The following is a 23,533-nucleotide window of genomic DNA, read 5'->3' on the forward strand; positions in this document are numbered from 1 at the left end:
CCTGAGATCATGACCTGAGCCAAGAGTCGAACGCTCAACCAACTAAGCCACCCAGGTGTCCCCGTTTATGTATCTATTAATTTTAAAAAGATACTACCTATCTCATGAAAAAAGCAAGCACATGTCAAAAACAGGTACAAGATGGATGATGATTTCATAAACAGTGTTATACATATGGTGTATGAAGATTATGAAACCAAATAGACAATTATTATAGATCATTTAGGGAGAAAAGCATTAATATATAGGGGTCCTTCTAGTTTCCATAAAAGCCAGTTACTGGAGCTATAAATCTTTCACTAAGAATTAGAGCTAATAGTTTTGCCTCTCAGTGATTTCACCACCATGAGTTTTCCTTACCATCATTTCCTAACGCTGAAAATAAGCCAATGCCCAGATAATTGCATAATTTCATTGCTTGAAAACAAAAGACTTTCTTTTTATATGTAACAGCTTGAAAATTCACTGTGCTGGGGAAGACATAAATGTGCCAGATATTTAAGAACATATGTCTCATCTCATTCAGGCTAGAGGTCTGAGTGGGGATTCTACCAGATAAACAAAAGGCACTGGCCACCAAACAGCCCACTCAACCATGTGTGCAGAGGAAAGGGTTGAGTAGGTAAAAAAAAAATATGGGTGTAGGGACCTAACAGTGCCCGAATGAACAAAGAAGAAACTATCTATAAAAGAAGGTTCTTTAATGGAACGAAAAATCTTAAATTCATTTATTAAAAATTTACTGAGTAGGGCAGGGTACTTGGATGGCTCAGTCAGTTGAGTGTCTGACTCTTGGTTTTGGCTCAGGTCATGATCTCAGGGTTGTGGGATTGAGCCCTGTGTGGGGCCCCACACTCAGTACAAAGTCTGCTTGAGATTCTCTCTCCCTCTCCCCCTTCCCCTGCTCATGCTTGCTCTCTCTTTCTTTCAAATAAATAAAATCTTTTAAAAAAACCCAATTTGGGCGCCTGGGTGGCTCAGTCGGTTAAGCGACTGCCTTCGGCTCAGGTCATGATCCTGGAGTCCTGGGATCGAGTCCCGCATCGGGCTCCCTGCTCAGCAGGGAGTCTGTTTCTCCCTCTGACCCTCTTCCCTCTCGTGCTCTCTGTCTCTCATTCTCTCTCTCGCAAATAAATAAATAAAATAAAATAAAATAAAAAATAAAAAAAACCCAATTTACTGAGTGGGGCACCTGGCTGGCTCAGTTGGCAGAGCGTGCACCTCTTGATCTCAGGGTTGTGAGTTCGAGCCCCACGCTGGGTGTACAGATCACTTAAAAATAGTATCTTAAAAAAAATTTTACTAAACGTCTACTACATGTCATATGATATTCTGCAATAAACAATATACATGGTAAGTAAGTTACAGGGTATGTGCAGTACTGAGTATAAATATATTGACTTTGGAAATCCCAATCTAATATTATTAGTGGGCTACTTCAAAATTTTTAGGGGAAGTTTAACAAATAGCAAGATATCAAAAATAATATTTTTGGCTGTTTACTTTAGGCTGAAGAAAAAGAGAAAAGAGCCAGAAGATAGGTTTACTATTAGATTACAGAAAAATCTGTGTGTGGTTTCCCTCTGATTACTTCAGAAATAGTTAAAACATTTATATTACACACTACTATTGCTTACCCAAAGAATGAGAAATGTTTGTCACCCTGAGCTACACCTGGATGTACAAGTGACATGCCTTTAGAAAGTATGTCTCCCTGGTACAATGGAACACAGCAAACATAACCCATGGTCTCAGTTTAGTGAAGGAACTCAGATTTTCTGCTTTCAAAAACAGAAAGATTTTGGCTTTCTTTTTTTCCTTCCACACACATAAAGAGTATAGCTTTGAATTTATAGAGTTTCGTTTGAATTCCAGGGCTTTAGCCATGTATTTTATCTTCTCTAACACTCAGTTCTCCTATTTATGAAATATGGGTAATAATTATCTCACTGGATTGTTCTGAGATGACCAGTGCACACTGCCTGGCATAGGTCCTGATAAATAGCAGGCTTTAAACAATTCAGTTTCCTTAATCACATAAATAATTTATAGTTTAGAAGGCAATGTAAAAGAATGGAAAGAACACTGAACTTGAAGCCAAAAGACATGGGTTCAAATTCCAGCTTTTATTTACTTTACTTATTAAACTTCTAAGTTTGACAATTATATAATGGGAGTAGTCATTTCTCTATCCAAGGATTATAATAAAATCAGCTCACAAACACTAAGTGCTTTGAAGTGAAGTACCATATAAAAAAATTAAGCATTATCATAACTTGAAAAAAACAGAGAATGTTTAAAAAATATACTATTTTTAATATTCTGTAATGAAAAATCTGGTAAGTTGAATGCCCATCACTATAGAATACTCTTAACATAATAAATTTTACTATAATTTATAAAGAAAGTTACTACACAAAGCTGGGTGCATAAAGCTTATAGATTCCCAGAATAGTGGCTATTATAAAGGGAATTAAAATAATTATTGTTTCTTAGGTATTAATACTTTCAAGGGATAATTATTAATTTTTAAAAAGCAAAATGATAGCTTCCTTCTTCCACAGAAAGAATTGAAAAGATCAAAGAAAAAATTATTATTATTTTTTAAAGATTTTATTTATTTATTTGACAGAGACACAGTGAGAGAGGGAACACAAGCAGGCAGAGGCAGAGGGAGAAGCAGACCTCTCATGGAGCAGGGAACCCGATGCAGGGCTCGATCCCAGGACCCCGGGATCATGACCCGAGCCGAAGGCAGACGCCCAATGACTGAGTCACCCAGGCGCCCCTATTTTTTTTTTTTAAGATTTTATTTATTTATTTGACAGAGAGAGACACAGCGAGAGAGGGAACACAAGCAGGGGGAGTGGGAGAGGGAGAAGCAGGCTTCCCGCTGAGCAGGGAGTCCGGTGCGGGGCTCGATCCCAGGACCCTGGGATCATGACCTGAGCCGAAGGCAGACGCTTAACGACTGAGCCACCCAGGCGCCCCAGAAAAAATTATCTTGATACACTGCAAAATAGTTTACTACTCGCCATAGTATTTTATTATTTGAAAAATTCTTTTTTTTTAAGAAGATTTATTTAAAAAAAAATTTTTTTAAGATTTTATTTATTTATTTGACAGAGAGAGACAGCAACAGAGGGAACACAGGCAGGGCAAGTGGGAGAGGGAAAAGCAGGTTCCCCACTGAGCAGGGAGTCTGATGCAGGGCTCGATCCCAGGACCCTGGGATCATGACCTGAGCCGAAGGCAGACGCCCAATGATTGAGCCACTCAGGCGGCCCTATTTAAAAAATTCTAATATGGTATTGTAATATTTACCAAAGTAACTAGCATTCCAATATTAAAAAACTCATTTCATTGAACAATATACTTAATATTATTCCTTGAAGGAGGAATGTCCTTGGAATAGTGAGTGATTATCACGGCAGGGGAGTAGAAGACAGGCTCAATAAACTCATCCCAAATGCCAAAATCTAACATTAGAAACTGGGCAGGTCTAAAAGCAGCTGAAGTTTTCTTGTTTCATTCTAAGAATTGAAGGTAGAGAGGTGTTAAGAAACTTGGGACAAAGGTGCTTTTAATTTTGAAGTAATCATACCAGGGCACTGCTCTTGCCTTTCCTTTGGTGAATGCCTCTGTGCTGCAAACCTCACTGGTTAAGAAATTCTTTTCAGGTTAATTGTGTTTTCTCCTAGTGAGATTTGCCCTTTTAAAAGGAAAAAATTCATGTCACAGTTCTAGAAGCACATATTCATTTCCTTCAATTTTCTCTCCTCTGTTCATATACGTGTGTGTGTGTGTGTGTGTGTGTGTATAGACACACATACATACCTCTATCCTAGGGCTTTTGTTAAGACTGGCTTTGAACAATAGCAGATTCTCACTTCTCTAACCACAACCCACAGCTCTTCGCCTCTTCAGAGACCCCTTTCTTCCCCATTCTCTCCCACACTACCATCTGGCTGGTTTTCTGTAAAGGACATTGGTGCCTTGAGAGGAAGTATTATTGGGGGGTATGGAAGAAAAGCAGAATTAGTGAAAGCCCATCTTCTCTCAGCTCATGGTCAGTAAAAATATGACATTTTTGGACTATGTATGTGAAAATGATGTGCATTTTCCTATTTTTGCTTGATAACAGCCTTGGATGAACAGTTTCACAAGGCAAAAAGTGAAATAAAGACAGGAAAGGAGGGAGGAAAATGAAGAAAGAAAACAAGGAGAAAAGTCTTAAAGGGGCACAATTTTCCAATAGGGACAGGGAAAACCAGCACCAAATTTACTAACCTCCAAATGACTTTCCATGGTTAAATACCCAAGTAAGATACCAATTAACAGAAGCAGAACCAAAATATTAACAATTCATATTGGAATGAGCAAAGGAATTAAGTTTTAATGCCTTTTAATGGGCTCATCATCACTAGGCAGTGAATCAGAGGGTATCCTTACCTGGATATGCATTTTAATTATTGCTTTTCCAATCAGAGTTGCACCAAAGAAAGTCCAAAAAGGTACAAGAAAGTGTCCACATGTTATTCCAGCCAGATCAAATAGAGGATTTGGAATCTATTAAAAAAAAAAAGTTAAAATATATAATCCAAGGAACAGTTTAATTTTATCACCTACAGGTATGTGGAATCATGCTTTAAGCCTTGCTTTCATTGCAAGGACAGGTACAGGTTCCCTGATCAATAACAGACTGTTCAGAAGGTTAGGCAAGTATTGTTTCTGTAAGTTGGGTCTCATATTCACTTCAGGTTGCTGTTCAAAGCAAACCCAGCTGTCCTTTTGCTTGTACTACTTATAGCTAACACCCCATAAAAATACTTTTAAAAAAATCACATTAGAATTGGATAAAACCAATGGACCTGCAGGAATTTAATACCATGCAGCAGATACTTTGCCATTTGGTAGCTGTGTTTAAGTTGAGGTATAAATGAAGAAAAAGCCATAAGATTATTTCAGTAGTTACTAGGGTTCCAAAATCTTCAGCTTGAAATAAGAATATTATCTAGAAAGTACTCACATCTATACAGTAAGCATTCTTATAAAAATTACAAATACATTTATATGTAGATGTGCTTTTATTCTTCAACAGAAAAAAATTCATAATTTGTATTTTGCACATACAAATCTCATCATTTGTATGACAGCCCAAGGCTGTGGGGCTGTGTAAATATATTTTAAAAAGAAAATCAAGTGTGGAAATATGAGCACATAGATTCAGATGTTTTGAATACTCAGTCCCAGACAAAGAAGTGATTCACAACAAATACCTTTTCCAAACATTCCCACATTTCAAGAATGCTGAAAGACAATTTCATGTAAAAATGCAAAGAAACCACAAGCTGTTTTTGAGCACTTCACCCATTTTTCTCCCATAGAAGCACTCTGTCCTTGTGGCAGTTGGCAGAACCATTCAGAAGCCAATTAATTTATATAATTTCATTTTTGAACTTTCAAAGAAAAGCCTACTTGTTTAAAAGATATTTGTCACATATGTTCTTTTAAAAATAATTCCATGACTAAATTAGAATTCAAATATTCTTTTGTTCATAACACTTGGATTCAATAACTCAGTTTTGTTTTTCTCATACAAATTCAAATGTTTTATGCAATTTCATCTGTCTTATAATGTTAATAACAATACCATTTGTATAGCTTTACATCAATCATTTTTTATATTTTCTCATGTGACCCTCGTAATTCCATGGATTACAATTTTAATTGTTTTCCTTTATTATCAGGCTCTATCTCATGTTGAAATAGAAATTACTTTAAAGTATACAAGATATGTAAAGCAGAGATTAAAAATTAGAATTTGCTGAACATGTTGGACAACTCAGTGTATGCTGTATACCCTCAGAAGAGCATAATCAGTGAATTTATTGTTTCATGTGCATGTTATTTATTCTTTTTTTTCAACTGCTGACTAAATACACAGAAAGGAAGACTGGGATTAAATGAACTACTAAGTAGCTTTGAAATGTTCCCTCAACTAGGAGTTTTATTTATCTTAGTTTGAATGTTAGTAACAAAATAATTAATAAACTTAAATGAAGTATATATGCTTTCAACACTTTAAGTATCAAAAATTTTCTAGAAAAAAGTTCCCAGAAGGCCAGATCTATAAATCTATAGATTTGATCTATAAATCTATATGATCTAGATAGGATCTATAAATATTCCTAGTCAAATATAAAGAAGACTGACTAGTATAGAAAGTGGATTTCAGCAGTGAGGACACAGGGATAGATGAGTGCCAAAGAATACTATTTTTTGCTTTAATAAATTGAAGGTACTCTGCTTTCCCCAGGAATAATAAAAGCTAATTTTTCTTTTCTTTCTTTTTTTTTTTTTTAAGATTTTATTTATTCATTCGAGACACAGAAATACAGAGAGCATGAGCAGGGGGAGAGGCAGAGGGAGAGGGAGAAGCAGGCTCCTTGCCGAGCCAGGAGCCGGACGTAGGGCTTGATCCCAGGACTCTGGGATCATGACCTGAGCCGAAGGCAGACGCCCAACCAACCCCGAAAGCTAATTTTTCTTGAATGTTTTGCCTTGTTAGGTACTTTTCTAATGTTTCTACATCGTCAACTTACTTAATCCCAAAACAATGCTATATCATTACACTCACTTTACAGAAAAGTGAGACAGACAGGATCGACAATTTATTCAGGATAGAAGGATTTCAGCAGCAGAGCAGGATTTCAACTCAGGCAATGTGGCTCCCATGCTTGTTCGCTTAGCCTCTGAAGTAAGGACATTATTATCCATTAGGCCTCTCAGCTTAATCCCATTCTGCTGACTTCCATGGCACTTTCAATTTATCCTTGTATTTCAATGGTCTCCCTCACTAGACTTCAGGATCCTTGAGGAAAGGGAATATCTTTCACCTCTTTATTCCAAACACTCGGTGACTGAATCATAGCTGACAAATAACAATAAAAAATGGAGGAACATTTATGTTCTAAGCACTGTGTTAGTTCACATATATTAAAATCCTCACATCAGCCTTTAAGAGCAGTGTCTTATTGCCCCTTTTTAAAAATTAGAAAACTAGGGTTCAAAGAGAGTAACTTGACTAGGTTACATAGTTAGTAAGAAGCAAAACTGGTTTAGGAATGCCAAAGCCAATTCTCTTTCTACTATATCACACTATAATATAAACTGCTCAAATAATTGAGGTCAATATTATGAAAAAGAGCTTCTACATTAAAAAGAAAAATTAGATTATGAAAATTTCTAATATTGCCAGGGTCAAAGGCACATGTGTATTTTACAGTATATCTAGAATGTTCACATCACATTAGAAATTTTGGCACCAAATGTCCTCTTTTTTGATCAGGTGCTTTGCTAAGGGAGGAGTACTCAAAGATGAATTCACATTCTAGTACATAATGGATAAAGGAGCTGTGTGTCAGTAGACAATAATTTTGTGAATTATACGTACAGTTGCAGTTTTTATAGGTGCACCTAGTTATACTGGCCAAATCCACCACCGAACTGCCAAAAATTGTGTATAGGCTACTAAAGAAAACTCTGTTCAAACTGTTCCATTTCAAATATAACTGTTTCTATTATATTAGAAATGGACCAGGATAAACACCGACTCATCAAGGAATGTCCATTTCACAAACTACAGTTTGAGATATTAGCTACATTTTTGACATACGTGGCTTCTTAGTTCCCTGTAGCCAAAGATGCACTTAACTTTGCCCGAGAGGTTTCAATTACCTTGATAGTTGTAAATATCCCTTAAGACAGGTTTCATATGAATTCTTCCTTATAACTAACGCTTGAAACTCTGGAAAAAGACTACTTATCTATAACTCTGGAAAGAATGAAGTCATTGTTATTTGGTTAAATGCACTTCATTTGATAAATTCTTCATGGAAAGGAAGAACTTTCTCTCTTTCTTTTTTTATCTCTTCTATTCTTACTGAAACAAGCCATTTAGGTCCGAAGTCATCAATGGCAAGATGAAATGTTTAAAGTCAATAAACAAGGTATGAACCTATCCAACAGAAACAGCTCATTTGATGAGTAAGATGAATGATTAATAAAACTACATACTCATTAAAAGTGATAACATTTTTGTTCACTCAAGTGTGTCATCTTTATTTTTTCCTAGTGTGCTATCTTTAAAAACAAATTGGATCAAAATATAAGTCTACCATTTATTGGAAGTTCTCACTTTTAATACAATTCACTTACTGAAGCACAGGCCAAAATTCCAAAAAATCCAACCTTCTGTACTAGGTTCTGAACTGCCAGTTTAGCCCGGGAAGCAAAGTCCTGTATAAAAGGAGGATAATCAAAACATTAATGAAAACATTAATGAAATGAAGAATGAAAGATGGCTCTTTATAAGATTTATAATATTAAATATCTCATAACCTGATTCACTTAATCATTGCTTTTGATGAATGATTTTTAAAAAATCACAGAAGGTTGAACTAGAAAATATGCAAATAAAAAACTTGATAGAACAATTATACTCTTAAAGATAACGTTTTACCACAATTCAAGCATAAGCCAAAACATTGTTACTTTATTTTTCAGATTATCTCTGGATTATCTAGGGATGAACAAAAGGTTATAAACTAACTATGAACCAACACGTTCTTTTTTTTTTTTTTTTTTAAGTAGGCTCCACACCCAGCATGGAGCCCAGTGTAGGGCTTGAACTCACAACCCTGAGATCAAGATCTGAGCTGAGATCAAGAGTCAGGCACTTAACTGACTGAGGCACACAGGCACCCCAAACCAACTCATTCTTTCGGAAATACTGACCTATCACATTTGTCTCTTTCTCTTTCCTTCTACTACTTGCCAGACTCACTCCCTGATTAACATCAGGGTCAAAAATCATAGGATTTTTCAAGACAGCCAATGAAGACCTCTGCTGATCACCAGTCAGATGAAAAAAATAGTTACGTGGCAATAACTGAATAAGCATTTATTACCCCCCAAAGCAAAACGCATCTTACATTTCACAGCTTGTGCTAGTTTTATGAAATATTTTCAGAAACATTTTACTCGAGCCTTTCAATAATCCTGCAGTGTAATAGAGCAGATCCTTTAGACTCTGAATCAGTGCTCTTTTTATTTCACTATGCTATCTCCCATGCTGAAACATGCATTTGGCTGGCTAGCATATTTCCATGACTTTCTTTTTCCTTCATGTTGATGCTACAATTATATATATATATTTATATATATTTTATATTATATATATTTTATATATATATATATATATATTTTTTTTTTAAGTGCCAATCTGGGGATGCCTGGCTGGCTCAGTTGGTAAAGCATGGGACTCTCGATCTCAGGGTGGTGAGTTTAAGCCCCAAGTTGGGCACTGAGCTTACTAAAAACCAAACAGAACAAAACAAAACACAAACTCTCTCCAACTTACTTGCTGAGGATGGTGAGAAAGTCAAAGGAATTAAACCAATAAGGTATATCTTAAAAAATATTAATAGTTAAGATAAATACTTTCAAGTTCAAATATATCAGCTCTCAAAGTCAATCATTAACTAAATTCTACAATGCAGTTTTGTAACGTTACAATTTATTTCCAAAGAGAGAATTTTTCTTTTTGGGATGTCTTCCTTCTTCAGTAAGTCAACTATAATCAGATTTTATATATAAATATAAATATAAGTATATATATATACTTATGTAAAGTAAGCTCTACACTGAATGTGGGGCTTGAACTCACAACTCTGAGATCAAGAATCGCATACTCTACCAACTGAGCGAGCCAGCCCCCAAGATTTAATATTTTTAAACAAATTGATCTACTGTAACAGAGAGAACTTTCTATTTTTATTCAGATTTCTAATTAAAGATTAATTTTCTTCTTAAGCCAGCATCTATTGCATTAAATGTGAAACACTGATTTTATTGATTTATTGATTTTTTTCTTCCATGAAGATAGAAGTGTTTTCTTATTTATTTTTTAGTTAGTGAACATACAGTGCAATATTGGTTTCTGGAGTAGAATTCAGTGATTCATCACTTATACAACACTCAGGGCTCATCACAAGTGCCCTCTTTAATATCCATCACCCATCTAACCCATCCCCACCCACCTCTCTCCATCAATCCTCAGTTTTTCTCTATCGTTAAAAGTCTCTTATGATTTCTTTCCCTCTCTTTTTTTTTTCTTTTCCCCCTTCCATATGTTCATCTGTTTCCTTTCTTCAATTTCACATATGAATGAGATCATATAGTATTTGTCTTTCTCTGGCTGACTTATTTCGCTTGGCACAATATACACTGTATATTGTATTGGCACAATACATTGCAAATGACAAGATTTCATTTTTTTGATGGCTGAGTAATATTCCCATTATATATATACACATACTACATCTTCTTTATCCATTTATCAGTTGATGACTATTTGGGATCCCTCCATAGCATGGCTACTGTTGATAATGCTGCTATAAACATTGTGGTACATGTACCCCTTCAAATCTGTATTTTTGTATCCTTTGGGTAAACAGCTAGTAGTGCAGGGCGCCTGGGTGGCCCAGTCGGTTAAGCGTCTGCCTTTGGCTCAGGTCATGATTCCAGGGTCCTGGGATCGAGTCCGGCGTCAGGCTCCCCGCTCTGCCTCTGCCTGCCTGCCACTCTGCCTACTTGTGCTCTATCTCTCTGTCAAATAAATAAAATCTTAAAAAAAAAACCAAAAAAAACCTAGTAGTGCAATTATAGGAGTGCAGGGTAGATCTACTTTTAACTTTCTGAGGCCTCTCGATACTGTTTTCTAAAGTGGCTGCACCAGGGGTGCCTGGGTGGCTCAGTTGTTAAGCGTCTGCCTTCAGCTCAGGTCATGATCCCAGGGCCCTGGGATCGAGCCCCGCATTGGGCTACCTGCTCCGCAGGAAGCCTGCTCCTCCCTCTCCCACTCCCCTTGCTTGTGTTCCCTCTCTCGCTGTGTCTGTCAAATAAATAAATAAAATCTAATAGTGAAAGAGGGTTCCCCTTTCGGGCACCTGGGTGGCTCAGTCAGTTAAGGGTCTGCCTTCGGCTCAGGTCATGATCCTGGAGTCCTGGGATCAAGCCCTGCACTCCCTCTCCCTCTGCTGCTCCCCCTGCCTGTACTCTCTCTCTCTTTCTCAAATAAATAAAATCTTAAAAAAAAAAAAAAGAGGGTTCCCCTTTCTCTGCATCCTCGCCAACTTCTGTTGTTTCTTCTCATCTTATTGATTTAAAAACTGTTTAATATATAATGAAACCAGTTTTCCTATATATTTTAAAACAAATTACACTTCCATTTATTTTTAATAATTTACACAATCAATCCCCAAGTCATTAAACTGTAATTCATTAGAAGCACTAAATAAAAACTGGTAAGCCATAATGAATAGATATATTTTGAGTTTTAAAAATATCAAACAGTACTATTAGAGTATAAACGAGTTATGAAATTTTAACTATTACAGCCCAAGATTTAAAAATATAAATTCAGAAAAATGCCTTTCTTTACAGCCCTTGCTATCTTCATAGCAAATCCATCTTTTTTTTTTTTTTTAAAGATTTTATTTATTTATTTGAGACAGAGAGAATGAGAGAGACAGAGAGCACATGAGAGGGGGGAGGGTCAGAGGGAGGAGCAGACTCCCTGCAGAGCAGGGAGCCCGATGCGGGACTCCATCCCGGGACTCCAGGATCATGACCTGAGCCGAAGGCAGTCGCTTAACCAACTGAGCCACCCAGGTGCCCCATAGCAAATCCATCTTAATGAGTGGTAAGATGGTACTCAATTGCTAAGAAAAAGTAAAACAAAGAAAGTCTATAAAAATTTTATTTTAAAGACAACACACTTTTTATAAATGTATTTCCCAAGTGGGACATATGTGGGAACACTTTTCTATCTTACCATTTATGTAGTCCCCAATATGTAAAATTACAGCAAAAAAATATTTTTTCTTGCATAAAATAATACAGAAAAGATCAACAAAGTGTTTTATTTCAAGTTTTGTGTCCTGGGTGCCTGGGTGGCTCAGATGTTTAAGCCTCTGCCTTCAGCTCAGGTCATGATCCCAGGGTCCTGGGATGAGTCCCGCATCGGGCTCCCTGCTCCTTGGGAGCCTGCTTCTCCCTTTGCCTCTCTCTGTGTCTCTCATGAACGAATAAAAATAAAAAATCTTTAAAAAAAAATAAAGTTTTGTGTCCTGTTTTCTTTTATCTTAATTTAAAGGCTTTAGAATCTTTTTCTTTCTTAAAAAAAGATTTTGTCAGAGAGAGAGAGCACAAGCAGGGGGAGTGGCAGGCAGAGGGAGAAGCAGGCTCCCTGCTGAGCAATGAGAACAATGCAGGACCCTGGGATCATGACCTGAGCTGAAGGCAGATGCTTCCTCGACTGAGCCACCCAGGTAGGCATCCCTAAAGGCTTTAGAATTTTATATTTATTTAAACCAAGAACTATGATACTGCCATCATTTAAAACTGATTTTTTTTTCTATTATAATGATACATACACACACACTTTTTTTTTTTTTCCTTTTTCTTTTAAAGTAAGTTCTATGCCCAATGTGGGACTGGCATTCATGACCCTGAGATCAAGAGTCACATATTCTACCAACTGAGCCAGCCAGGCACCTCCATACAAACAGATTTAAATTAGAAAAGAGGTATGACTATACCAATTGGCTTATATAAAGAAAAAAAGATTAGGGGTGCCTGGCTGGCTTAGTCAGTAGGGCATGTGACTCTTGATCCTGGGGTTGTAAATTTGAGCCCCATGTTGGGTGTAGAGAGCACTTAAAAAAATAAATAAATAAAACCTTAAAAAAAAAGAGAGAGAAAGATTAAACATTATGCAGATCACCTAATATACAAAACAATGAAAATATTTAAGCCTACAGAAGTTCATGGAATCACCACATTTTTAAAAACACCCTGAAAGTAAAAACATCCTGAAAATCATTTTAACCCTCTGGGGCAGAATCTCTTTACTCAACAGAAATTAAATAAGAACAAAGGAAAATAGACCCCTTGTCCTTTCAGATGCCTGGGTGCCCATTATCAATTATCCTTAAGGGTACTGTAAGAATTTTCATTTGAGGGGAAAGAGTTACTTTACCTAAATAAATGAAGTAGAAACCTCTCTTTAACTTTTTTTAAATTAGTTTTTAGCTTGCATGTCTTACAAGGAAAAAAAATTAAGTGGCTTTCTAATGGGAAGTTTTACTTTTTAAAAAGTCTGAAAGTTGTCTATTGAAAATGGATTTCATAAATCTTATTATGTGTTTAACACATACAGTGATCATGCTACTTTCAGTTCCTGTAATTTATTTTCCAGGACTTTCACAATATTCTCCGAATTAAAATTACATTTATATACTAAACAATTCATAAACGTTTATTTAAATTCAACTAATATGAAGTCTGCACACTTGTTTTCATTACAAGAAACCAATAGTAGCAGAATATGCAGTTGAGGGAATATTTTCTTCATGTTTTTCCTTGCCATGTAATGAAAAAAACCTCAGGGAAGCACTGTACTAGTATCTGCATCAAATCTAAAATATTTTATGATAGTAACTCATGTTTAGATTTCATAAACACAACTATATTTTGTTGTTTTTATTTTAAACTTCTTTCACTTATTTAAAACTTACTGATATGGCTCTAAAGGCTTTATTGACATAATTTTATTGAAAACATCATTCTTTTATTGTCTAAAATGTTCTACATGTTAAATGTAATTGTACTTTGTTGCTCTGTAGTTTTAAAAGTTCTTTTTTAAAAATAATTTCAGTACTTTTAAATTATTTACATATTTGAAAGTTCTTTTTTATCAGATAATTTTTTTTTTAAAGATTTTATTTATTTTTCAACAGAGAGAGAGACAGCGAGAGAGGGAACACAAGCAGGGGGAGTGGGAGAGGGAGAAGCAGGCTTCCCGCTGAGCAGGGAGCCTGATGTGGGACTCGATCCCAGGACCCTGGGATCATGACCTGAGCTGAAGGCAGACGCTTAACGACTGAGCCACCCAGGAGCCCGGATAATTGTTGATTTTAAAAAGTAACACTGTCTATGTATATGTTTATTTATATTTCTGCTTGCTTTTAAAATAGAATTGTATGGTAGGTATATTATTTGACAATAAACCCAACTTACACGCGCCCCCCCACCATACAACCCCCTCTCAACACCAGCCAAAAAAGGCCTCTTTTACTAAAGTTTAAAAGAATCATTTCAAACATGATTTTGCTCTTCTTTTTAGGCCAGCAAATAAAAAAATGAGCCAAAAGAAGTGCACCAATAATGAACAACACCTTTTTTAAAGACAAAGTTTAACAAATTAATATGTTAGGCATTCAATATTCAAGTTAAATATCAAAGGAAATTAGTATCCCATTTTAAGGGTTTTGGTGTATTTGTGGGAACAATGTAGCAAGTTCAATTTGATTACTTCCTCAATTGTCATTCTTCCATAAAAAAAAAATCTGTACAACTAAAAACAAATTCCTTTTAATAGTTTCATTTCTCTGGATTCACATTTCACAACGTTTACCTATTTCACAATTTAAATGCCTGAAAGTTTTATTCTCTAGTTCTACCTAAATAAGCAGCATGCATTTACAATTTGTAACCATGTATCTCATTCGACTTTTTAAAAAATAAACAAAATACAAGTAAGTTTAAAAAATAAACAAAATACAAGTAAGTAAAATTATCATTCCCATTCCCACCAATTGTGATTATATATTTAACTAACCATGCTTCTGAAATTAAGAATGAGAGACACTAGGAGCATTTCCCCAATAACTACAAGACAAATGAGGCAATGTTACAATAAATCCTTCTTATCACTGAGACTTTAAGGATTAATAAAGAAAAAACAGATAAAGCCTTCAAGTATGAATATTCCTGCACTACTTTTACTTCACCTTTCTTTTTCCTAAGAAAAATATTTATGATTAAGGGAGAAGAGAGGGGCGCCTGGGTGGCTCAGTCATTAAGTGTCTGCGTTTGGCTCGGGTCGTGATCCCAGGGTCCTGGGATCAAGCCCCGCGTTGGGCTCCCTGCTTGGCAGGAGGCCTGCTGCTCCCTCTTCCACTCCCCCTGCCTGTGTTCCCTCTCTCGCTGTGTCTCTCTCTGTCAAATAAATAAATAAAATCTTAAAAAAAAAAAAAAAGGGGAGAAGAGAAACTGTATGGATAATTATAAGTAGCTTGTAAAATACTAATCTTTGAATCTAAAGATACCAGATGGATTTAAATACATGAAATAATATTTATCCTTCAAATGGCAACAGTACACTTCTTTCAATTTTCATAAGTAATCACAGGAAATTTCAAGATCTCTTTAAAAGCAACAAAAAATACCTAAACCTGTTAAACAAATGCAGTATTACTGGAGATAATTATGTATTTGGTTAATAACTTATGTTAGTTTGAGAAGACCTATTATTATCAATGTGATGATAAATGGTGAACGATTTTATAGATTATAATTTTGTAAATTATCTGCCTTCTTAATCCATAATATGTTAAAACTTCTGCTTAGCTTGGGATGGTACTGAAGTGGCTCCACAGATAATATTAAAACCACAGAGCAATGACTTCAATAATAATTCCTCATATATAAAGGGAATTTAAAATATAATGTATTTTTGAAGTTCTTTCACCATCTAAAAATGACTTTTTAGTTCCTTGGCCCTAGTCAAATATGTTGTGTCAAGGAAGTAAAACTCTATTAACTAGATATGGAGCTAAAGAGTAATGATGACTTAATATAAGCTGTTTCAGCATTGTGGACAATCATTCTGAAATAGTAACTTGTTATTAAGATCTTAATAACCATGTAACTAAATTAATTTTCTACACTGAAGTCATATTAAACATAATAAATACCACAATTAAAGGGTACAATTAATTCTCATCATAGAAACTACAATGAAATATAACTCATATTCCTTAAATCTTTCAGACTAAAACATGTCCTAATTGTAATTTTCTACCCTTGATCAGGGTTCTTTATGGGTTATTTTCACATAAAAATGTAGATTAATTCACTGAATTCAAGTGAGCAAAATATTTTATCTTACTGTTAACTTCCTCAACAATATCAATAATGTAGCTGCTATGCTTTAACACTACATATTTAAGTAAGTCTCCTTTATTTTTATTTTTTTAAGTAAGTCTCCTTTAAATGAGGTATATTTTCAAGAGTCATATATCATCTATTCTGTTTTTGTTTTTGTTGTTGTTGTTGTTTTAAATGTTTTATTTATTTATTCATGAGAGTCAGAGAGAGAGAGGCAAAGGCAGAAGGAGAAGCAAGCTCCCCGCCTAGCAGGGAGCCTGATGCCGGACTCGATCCCAGGACCCCGGGATCATGACCTGAGCCGAAGGCAGACGCTTAACTATTTGAGCCACCCAAGCCCCCCTCTATTCTGTTTTTGAATTATAATGGACTCAAACATGCTTATGAGGTGAAGATTGTAAGGAAATAAACTCTAGAATTACCAGCAAAAGTAGGGATATTAACTTGATGAAATAAAGTGATTGCAACAGTAGTAAGTAGTTAATAAATTTTAAATTTAGTACCTATAAAATGCCGGATTACAAAATGCACATACACTTACCAAAAAAAGTGATCAGAGCAGAGTTGTGCAATAACTACTGAAAATGAAGTGTTTTAATATCAAATTTATGGCTTTTTACATTGTTACATCAGAGATGATCACTGGAATGTCCTTTTTTTTTAAGATGTTATTTATTTATTTGAGAGAGAGAGTACGTGAGAGGGCAGGAGCAGACGAGGGGAGGGAGAAAGAATCTAAAGCAGACTCCACACTGAGCATGGAGCCCAACATGGGGCTCAATCCCACGACCGTTGAGGTCATGACCTAAGCTGAAACCAAGAGTCGGGTGCTTAACTGACTGAGCCACCCGAAGCCCCTAGAATTTCTATTTAAATTGGATATTAACGTAAAATTCTACAATGGTGCAAACAGAATACATCACATAAACACATTTCATAAAAGCAAAGCAAAGCAAACTATTTTGAAAAAACTTGGGAGATTTAAAAATTGTTTTTGTTTAAACATTTTATTTATTTATTAAATATTTTATTTATTTATTATTTTATTTTATTTATTTGAGACAGAGAGAGAGCACACAAGTGAGGAGGAGGGTCACAGGGAGAGGGAGAGGGAGAAGCAGACTTTCCGCTGAGCAGGGAGCCTGATGCTGGGCTTGATTCCAGGACCCTGAGATCATGACCCAAGCCAAAGGCAGATGCTTAACCAACTGAGCCACCCAGGTGCCCCCAGATTTAGAAGTTTTAAGAGATTACAGAGTTCTGATTCAAGATGGTGACATAGGAGGCTCCTGAACTCACCTCTTCCCACATACACACAGAATGTATAGTTACATAAAGAACAGCTCTCTCTGAAAGAAATCCAGAAATTAGCTGAGCTATTCCTACACATCAGGCAAGCCAGAAAAAAAAAAAAAACAAAAAAAAAAACACACACATCAAAAGGATAGGAGAGGCTTGGAAACAGCTCACCATAAAACCTACCTCCAGTGAGACAATCTACAACTGGGAGGGAAAGCATAATTCTCAGCATCTTCCTGAGGAATGAAGGGTTTGGCCCCCGACAAACCCATACTTGGCACCCTATCTTTTAAGACTTCCATGTGAGAGGCACCCCCAAAACATCTAGGTTTGAAAGCCAACAGGGCTTATGTCCACAAGACCCACAAGGCCAAACTAAAAGACAGTTCTTAGCCTTGGAACCCAGTATACAGGCAGCAGACTAAAACACCCAGTCTTTCCACAAAATAAGACTATTTGCTTATCTTAAAAGCTCTGGCCTGAGGGATGGGCTTCTAATCTAAAATGCATCTAGGGGCACCTGGGTGGCTTAGTTGGTTAAGTGTCTAACTTTGGCTCAGGTTGTGATCTTGGGGTCCTGGGATCCAGCCCTGTGATGGGCTCCACAATCAGCAGGGAGTCTGCTTCTCCCTCTGTCTGCCCCCTGCTCGTGCTCTCTCTCAAATAAATAAAAATAAAATCATTAAAAAAAAAAAAAGTATCTAGAAGCCGACTGCAAACTCTCCAGAGCTGCAGAGGCTGGCATGTACCATCTTCACACTGTCCCTTTACCCATTTTTAGGTTCCTGGGATCTCCCAAAAAGGAGCTTATGGACATGTCTGGTGCCCTGGATCTTGCAGTTCCTGTGCCAGGGATCCCCCTTGATTGCCTGGCTCCAGTGGCCAGTGGGGCTTACGTTCACAGAGAAGGAGACTGCAAGAGAGAAACAGTCCTTAACTGCATATCCACCAAAGGAACAGTGCAGATGCAGCGGACAGAAATGCTCAGTCTTTCCATGAAAGAGGTCTATTTGTTTACCTAAAAAGCTTTGGCCTGAGGGTCAGGTTTCTTTTGTTTTTTTTCTTTTTGTTTTAAAGTAATCTCTCTACTCAACGTGGGGCTCAAACTCACGACTCTGAGATCAAGAGTCACATGCTCTACCAAGTGAGCCAGGCAGGCGCCCCAGCAAGCTTCTAATTTAGCACACATGGGGGCCCACGGCAATCCTTTCCAGAGACTGCAGAGGCCAGCGAACACCGTATCTGTCCTGACCCCCATCACCAGTGTCTCTGAGAAAAGAGCTTGTGCAAACCTCTGGCACCCCAGCTTTTGTGGCTGCCTTGCAGGGTACACGTCCCTTGACTGCCTGGGTCTGGTAGCCAGTGAGGCTTGTGTTCATGGGTTTAATAGGATGGTAGCAAACAGAAACAGTTCTTAGTTGACTACGTTCCCAGGGCTCAGTGCAGAGGGAGCAGAGAGTAACGCCCATCTCTGTCTCCCCCAGAAAGAAGTATGTTTGCATACATTAAAAGTTGCTGCCTGAGGGTCCATTTTCCAATCAGCCTGCATCTAGGTGCTGCCTAAGCTATTCCTCTTATGGTCACTGACAGGTATTGGCCACCCTCAATTATTAGGAGACACTAAGAACAAATAAGCCTCTTTGAACACAGTCACAAAGGACTGACAGACAAGTAAGAGCCAAGGCAGGGTTGAAAGATACAGTTCATTTCCTACAGGAGGCCACTTGTTCAAGACTGAGAGAGGTGGATATTTTATCTATTGCATAGAAACCAACACAGATGGTCACAGAAAATGAAGCAAAAGAGGAAAACGTTCCAACAAAAGAACAAGATAAAACCTCTGAAAAAGACCTTAATGAAATGAAGGTAAATAATGGCCTAAGAGTTCAAAATAATGATCATAAATATGCTCACTTAGATCAGAAGAACAAAGCAGGAACAAAGCAAGAATTTCAACAAAGATAGAAAATATAAGTACTATACAGAAGGCCACAGAGCTGAAGAATACAATAAAGGCATTAAAAAATTCAACAGAGGGGTTCAACAGTAGACTAGATGATGCAGAAAAAAGGGATCAACAAGCTTGAAGACAGATTAGTACAATTCTCCAATCAGAGCAGAAAAAAAAAAAAAAGAATGAAAATGAGTGAAGATAGCTTAAGGGAATTATGGAGAAATGTTAAATGGACAAATATTCACAGTCTAGTCCCAGAAAGAGAACAGAGAGAGTAAGGGGAAGAAAAGTTATTTGAAGAAATAAAAGCTGAAAACTTCCCTGGGAAAGGAAACAGACATCCAGATTTCCAAATAAGATGAATGCAAAGAGACCCACACCAAGACACTTTATATTTAAATTGCCAAAAGTTAAAGGCAAGGAGAGAATTGTAAAGGCAGCAAGAGAAAAACAACTTGTTACATACAATGGAACCCCTATAACACCATAAGCAAATTTTTCAACAGAAATTTTGTAGGCCAGAAGAGAATGGCACAATACATTCAAAGTACTGAAAGAAAACAACAACAACAACAACAACAACAAACCCTGCCAAACAAGAATATTTTACCTGGCAAAACTGTCCAGACTGAAGCGAAGAGGAAAGTTGTTCAGACAAGCAGAGTCTGAAGGAGTTTAGCACCACTAGACCAGCCTTTCATGAAATGATAAAGGAATTTTTGTAAGCTAAAACAAAAGGGTGCTAATCAATAACAGGAAAACAAGTAAAAATATAAATCTTGAAGGTAAAGGTAGGTACATGGTTAAATTCAGAATAATCTAATGTTGTGAAAGTTGGTTAATCACTTATAAGCTAGTATAAAGTTTAAAAGAGGAAAATAATTATAATAATAATATGCTAATGAGTACACAGACAAAAAGACAAAAATCGTGATATCAAAAACAAAATGTGACACTAGTATAAAAATGTAGAGCTTATTTTTTAAAATTAATGGTCATTTAGATTAACCATTTTTAAAAGTTAGTTTGTGTTTTTTTAAAATAAGTAATCTCTATACCCACCATGGGGCTCAAACTCATGACCCCAAGATCAAGAGTCACATGCTCTACCAATTGAGCCAGCCAGGCGCCCCAAATGTAGAGCTTTAATATGTGTTTGAACCTAAGGTGTTATCAACTTGAGAAAGACTGTTATAAATATAAAATGTTTTATGTATGCCTCATGATAACCACAAAGCAAAAACCTATAGTAGATACACACACAAAAAATGAGAAAAGAATATAAGCATACCATTACAGAAGATCATGAAGTCATAAAAGAGAGCAAAAGAAGAAAGGAACAAAGGAATTACAAAACAGCCAGAAAACAATTTTAAAAATGGAAAAGATCCATATTTATCAATGACTACTTTAAATGTAAATGGATTAAATTGCATTTACATTAAATTCCAATTAAAAGGCAGAGTGGCTGGATGGATTAAAAAAACAAGATCCCGGCGCCTGGGTGGCTCAGTTGGTTAAGCGACTGCCTTCGGCTCAGGTCATGATCCTGGAGTCCCGGGATCGAGTCCCGCATCGGGCTCCCTGCTCGGCGGGGGGTCTGCTTATACCTCTGACCCTCTTCCCTCTCATGCTCTCTGTCTCCCATTCTCTCTCTCAGATAAATAAATAAAAAAAAATCTTAAAAAAAAAAACAAAAAAAAACCAAGATCCATCTATATGCTGCCTATAAGAGACTCACTTCAGCTTTAAAGACACACACAGATTGAAAATGAAAAGATAGAACTAAGGATATTCCACACAAATGAAAACCAAAACAAAGCATGGGTAGCTATACTTATATCAGACAAAACAGACTTTAAGACAAAGACTGTAATAAGAGACAAAGAAGGCCATTATATAATGATAAAGGTGTCAGTCCAACAGGAAAATAGAACATTTGCAAATATTTGTGCACCAACATACAAGCACTTAAATATATAAAGCAATATTAACAGATCTAAAGGGAGAAACAGACAGCAATACAATAATAGTAAGAGACTTCAAAACCCTACTTTCATCAATGGATAGATCATCTAGAAAGAATATCAATAAGGAAACATTAGAACTAAATGATACTTTGTAAAACCAGTTAGACTTAATAGACATTTATAAAACACTCTATCCAAAAGCAGAATATACATTCTTCTCAAGCACACATGGAACACTATCCAGGATAGATCATATATTAGAAAATAAGCTTTTGTTTTTGTTTTTTTTTTTTTTTTGAGAGAGAGAGAGTTGTGGATGGGGAGGGGGAGAGGGAAAGGGAGAGAGAGAGAGAATCTTTTTTTTTTTTTTAAAGATTTTGTTTATTTGAGAGAAAGAGTGTGAGAGCGCTTGAGCACACGTGCTCATGCAAGCAGGGGGAGGGGCAGAGGGGGAGGGAGAGGGACAAGCAGATTCCACACTGAGTGCAGAGACCCACATGGGGCCCAATCCCACGGCCCCAAGATCACCACCCGAGACAAAATCAAGAGTTGGATGCCCAGCCGACTGAGCCACCCAGGCGCCCAGGGGAGAGAGAATCTTAAGCAGGCTCCATGCCCAGCATGAAGCCCAGCATGGGACTCGATCTCATGACCTTGAGATCATGACTTGAGCCAAAATCAAGAGTCAGATGCTTAACTGACTGAGCCACCCAGGTGCCTTTTTTTTTTTTTTTTTGAGAGAGAATACAAGTATTAATAACTAAAAATACTGAAATTGTATGAAGCATTTTTTTTTTTAAAGATTTTATTTATTTATTTGACAGAGAGATAGAGAGAGAGCACAAGTAGGCAGAGAAGCAGGCAGATGGAGAGGGAGAAGCAGGCTCCCCGCAGAGCAGGGAGCCCGATGTGGGACTCGATCCCAGGACCCTGGGATCATGACCTGAGCCGAAGGCAGCCGCTTAACCGATTGAGCCACCCAGGCGCCCTGAAGCATCTTTTCTGACCACAATGTTATGAATCTAGAAATCAATTAAAAGAAGAAAACTGGCAAAATCACAAACAGGTGGAGATTTAACAACATGCTATTAAACAACCAATAGGTCAAAGAAGAACTCACAAGTAAAATAAAAAACTGTTGAGATATATGAAACTGGAAACACAACATAGCACAACTTAAGGGATGCAACAAAGACTGTTCTAAGAGGGAAATTCACAATGATAAATGACTACATTAAGAAACAAAAAAGATGGGCGCCTGGGTGGCTCAGTTGGTTAAGCGACTGCCTTCGGCTCAGGTCATGATCCTGGAGTCCCGGGATCGAGTCCCGCATCGGGCTCCCTGCTCGTCAGGGAGTCTGCTTCTCCCTCAGACCCTCCCCCCTCTCCTGCTCTCTCGCTCTCAAATAAATAAATAAATAAAATCTTTAAAAAAAAAAAAAAAAGAAAGAAACAAAAAAGATCTTAAATAAACAACCTAAATTTATACCTCAAGGAACTAGAACACAAAGAACAAACTAAACTCAAAGTTTGTAGAAGGAAGGAAATAACAAAGATCATAATGGAAATAAACAGAGACTAAAAAGACAATAGAAAAGATCAATGAAACCAAGCTGATTTTTTGGAAAAAATAAACGTAACAGACAAACCTGTAGCTAGATTCACCAAGAAAAAAAGACTTAAATAATACACTGAAAAACTGGACAACCTAGAAGAAATGGATAAATTCTTAAAAATCTACAACCTACCAAGACTGAATCATGAAGAAATAAAAAATCTGAACAGACCAATTACTAGTAAGTAGATTGAATCAGTACTCAAAAACCTCCCAACAAGCAAAAGTCCAGGACCAGAAGGCTTCACTGGTGGATTTTACTGAACATTCAAAGATGAACTAATGCCAATCTTTCTCAAACTCTTCCAAAAAAACGGAAGAGGAGAGAACACTTCCAAACTCATTTTACAAGGCCAGCATTATCCCAATACCAAAATCAGACAAGAAAACTACAAGCAAAGAAAATTACAGGCCAATATCTCTGATGAACACAGATGCAAAAGTTCTCAAAAAATTTTAGCAAAGTGAATTCAACAATACACTATAAGGATCACTCACCAACTGGGACTTATTCCAGGGATGCAAGGATGATTCAATATACAATTTCAATGGCTGAAATACACCACATGAACAAAATGAAGGATAAAATCATACGATCATCTCAATAGATGCAAGAAA

General features: G+C 36.7%; 1 protein-coding gene across 6 annotated transcripts in view; it reads right to left on the reverse strand.

Annotated features, from left to right (window-relative positions):
* VMP1 (vacuole membrane protein 1) overlaps positions 1–23,533 on the reverse strand; it is a 139,651-nt gene that overhangs the window by 23,766 nt on the left and 92,352 nt on the right. For all 6 annotated transcript variants that reach the window (XM_064582388.1, XM_045889282.3, XM_064582389.1 and 3 more), the window contains 2 exons: positions 8,221–8,301; positions 4,453–4,569 (listed from right to left, as the gene is read on the reverse strand). In XM_064582388.1, coding sequence (XP_064438458.1) covers positions 4,453–4,569; positions 8,221–8,301 — 198 coding nt within the window. The remainder of the gene's footprint in view (positions 1–4,452; positions 4,570–8,220; positions 8,302–23,533) is intronic.

Source organism: Mirounga angustirostris, unplaced genomic scaffold, assembly GCF_029215605.1.
Source record: "Mirounga angustirostris isolate CCGP_5_RB_7025 unplaced genomic scaffold, mMirAng1.0.hap1 SCAF_17, whole genome shotgun sequence".
In the NCBI taxonomy this organism is placed as follows: Eukaryota; Metazoa; Chordata; class Mammalia; order Carnivora; family Phocidae; genus Mirounga; species Mirounga angustirostris.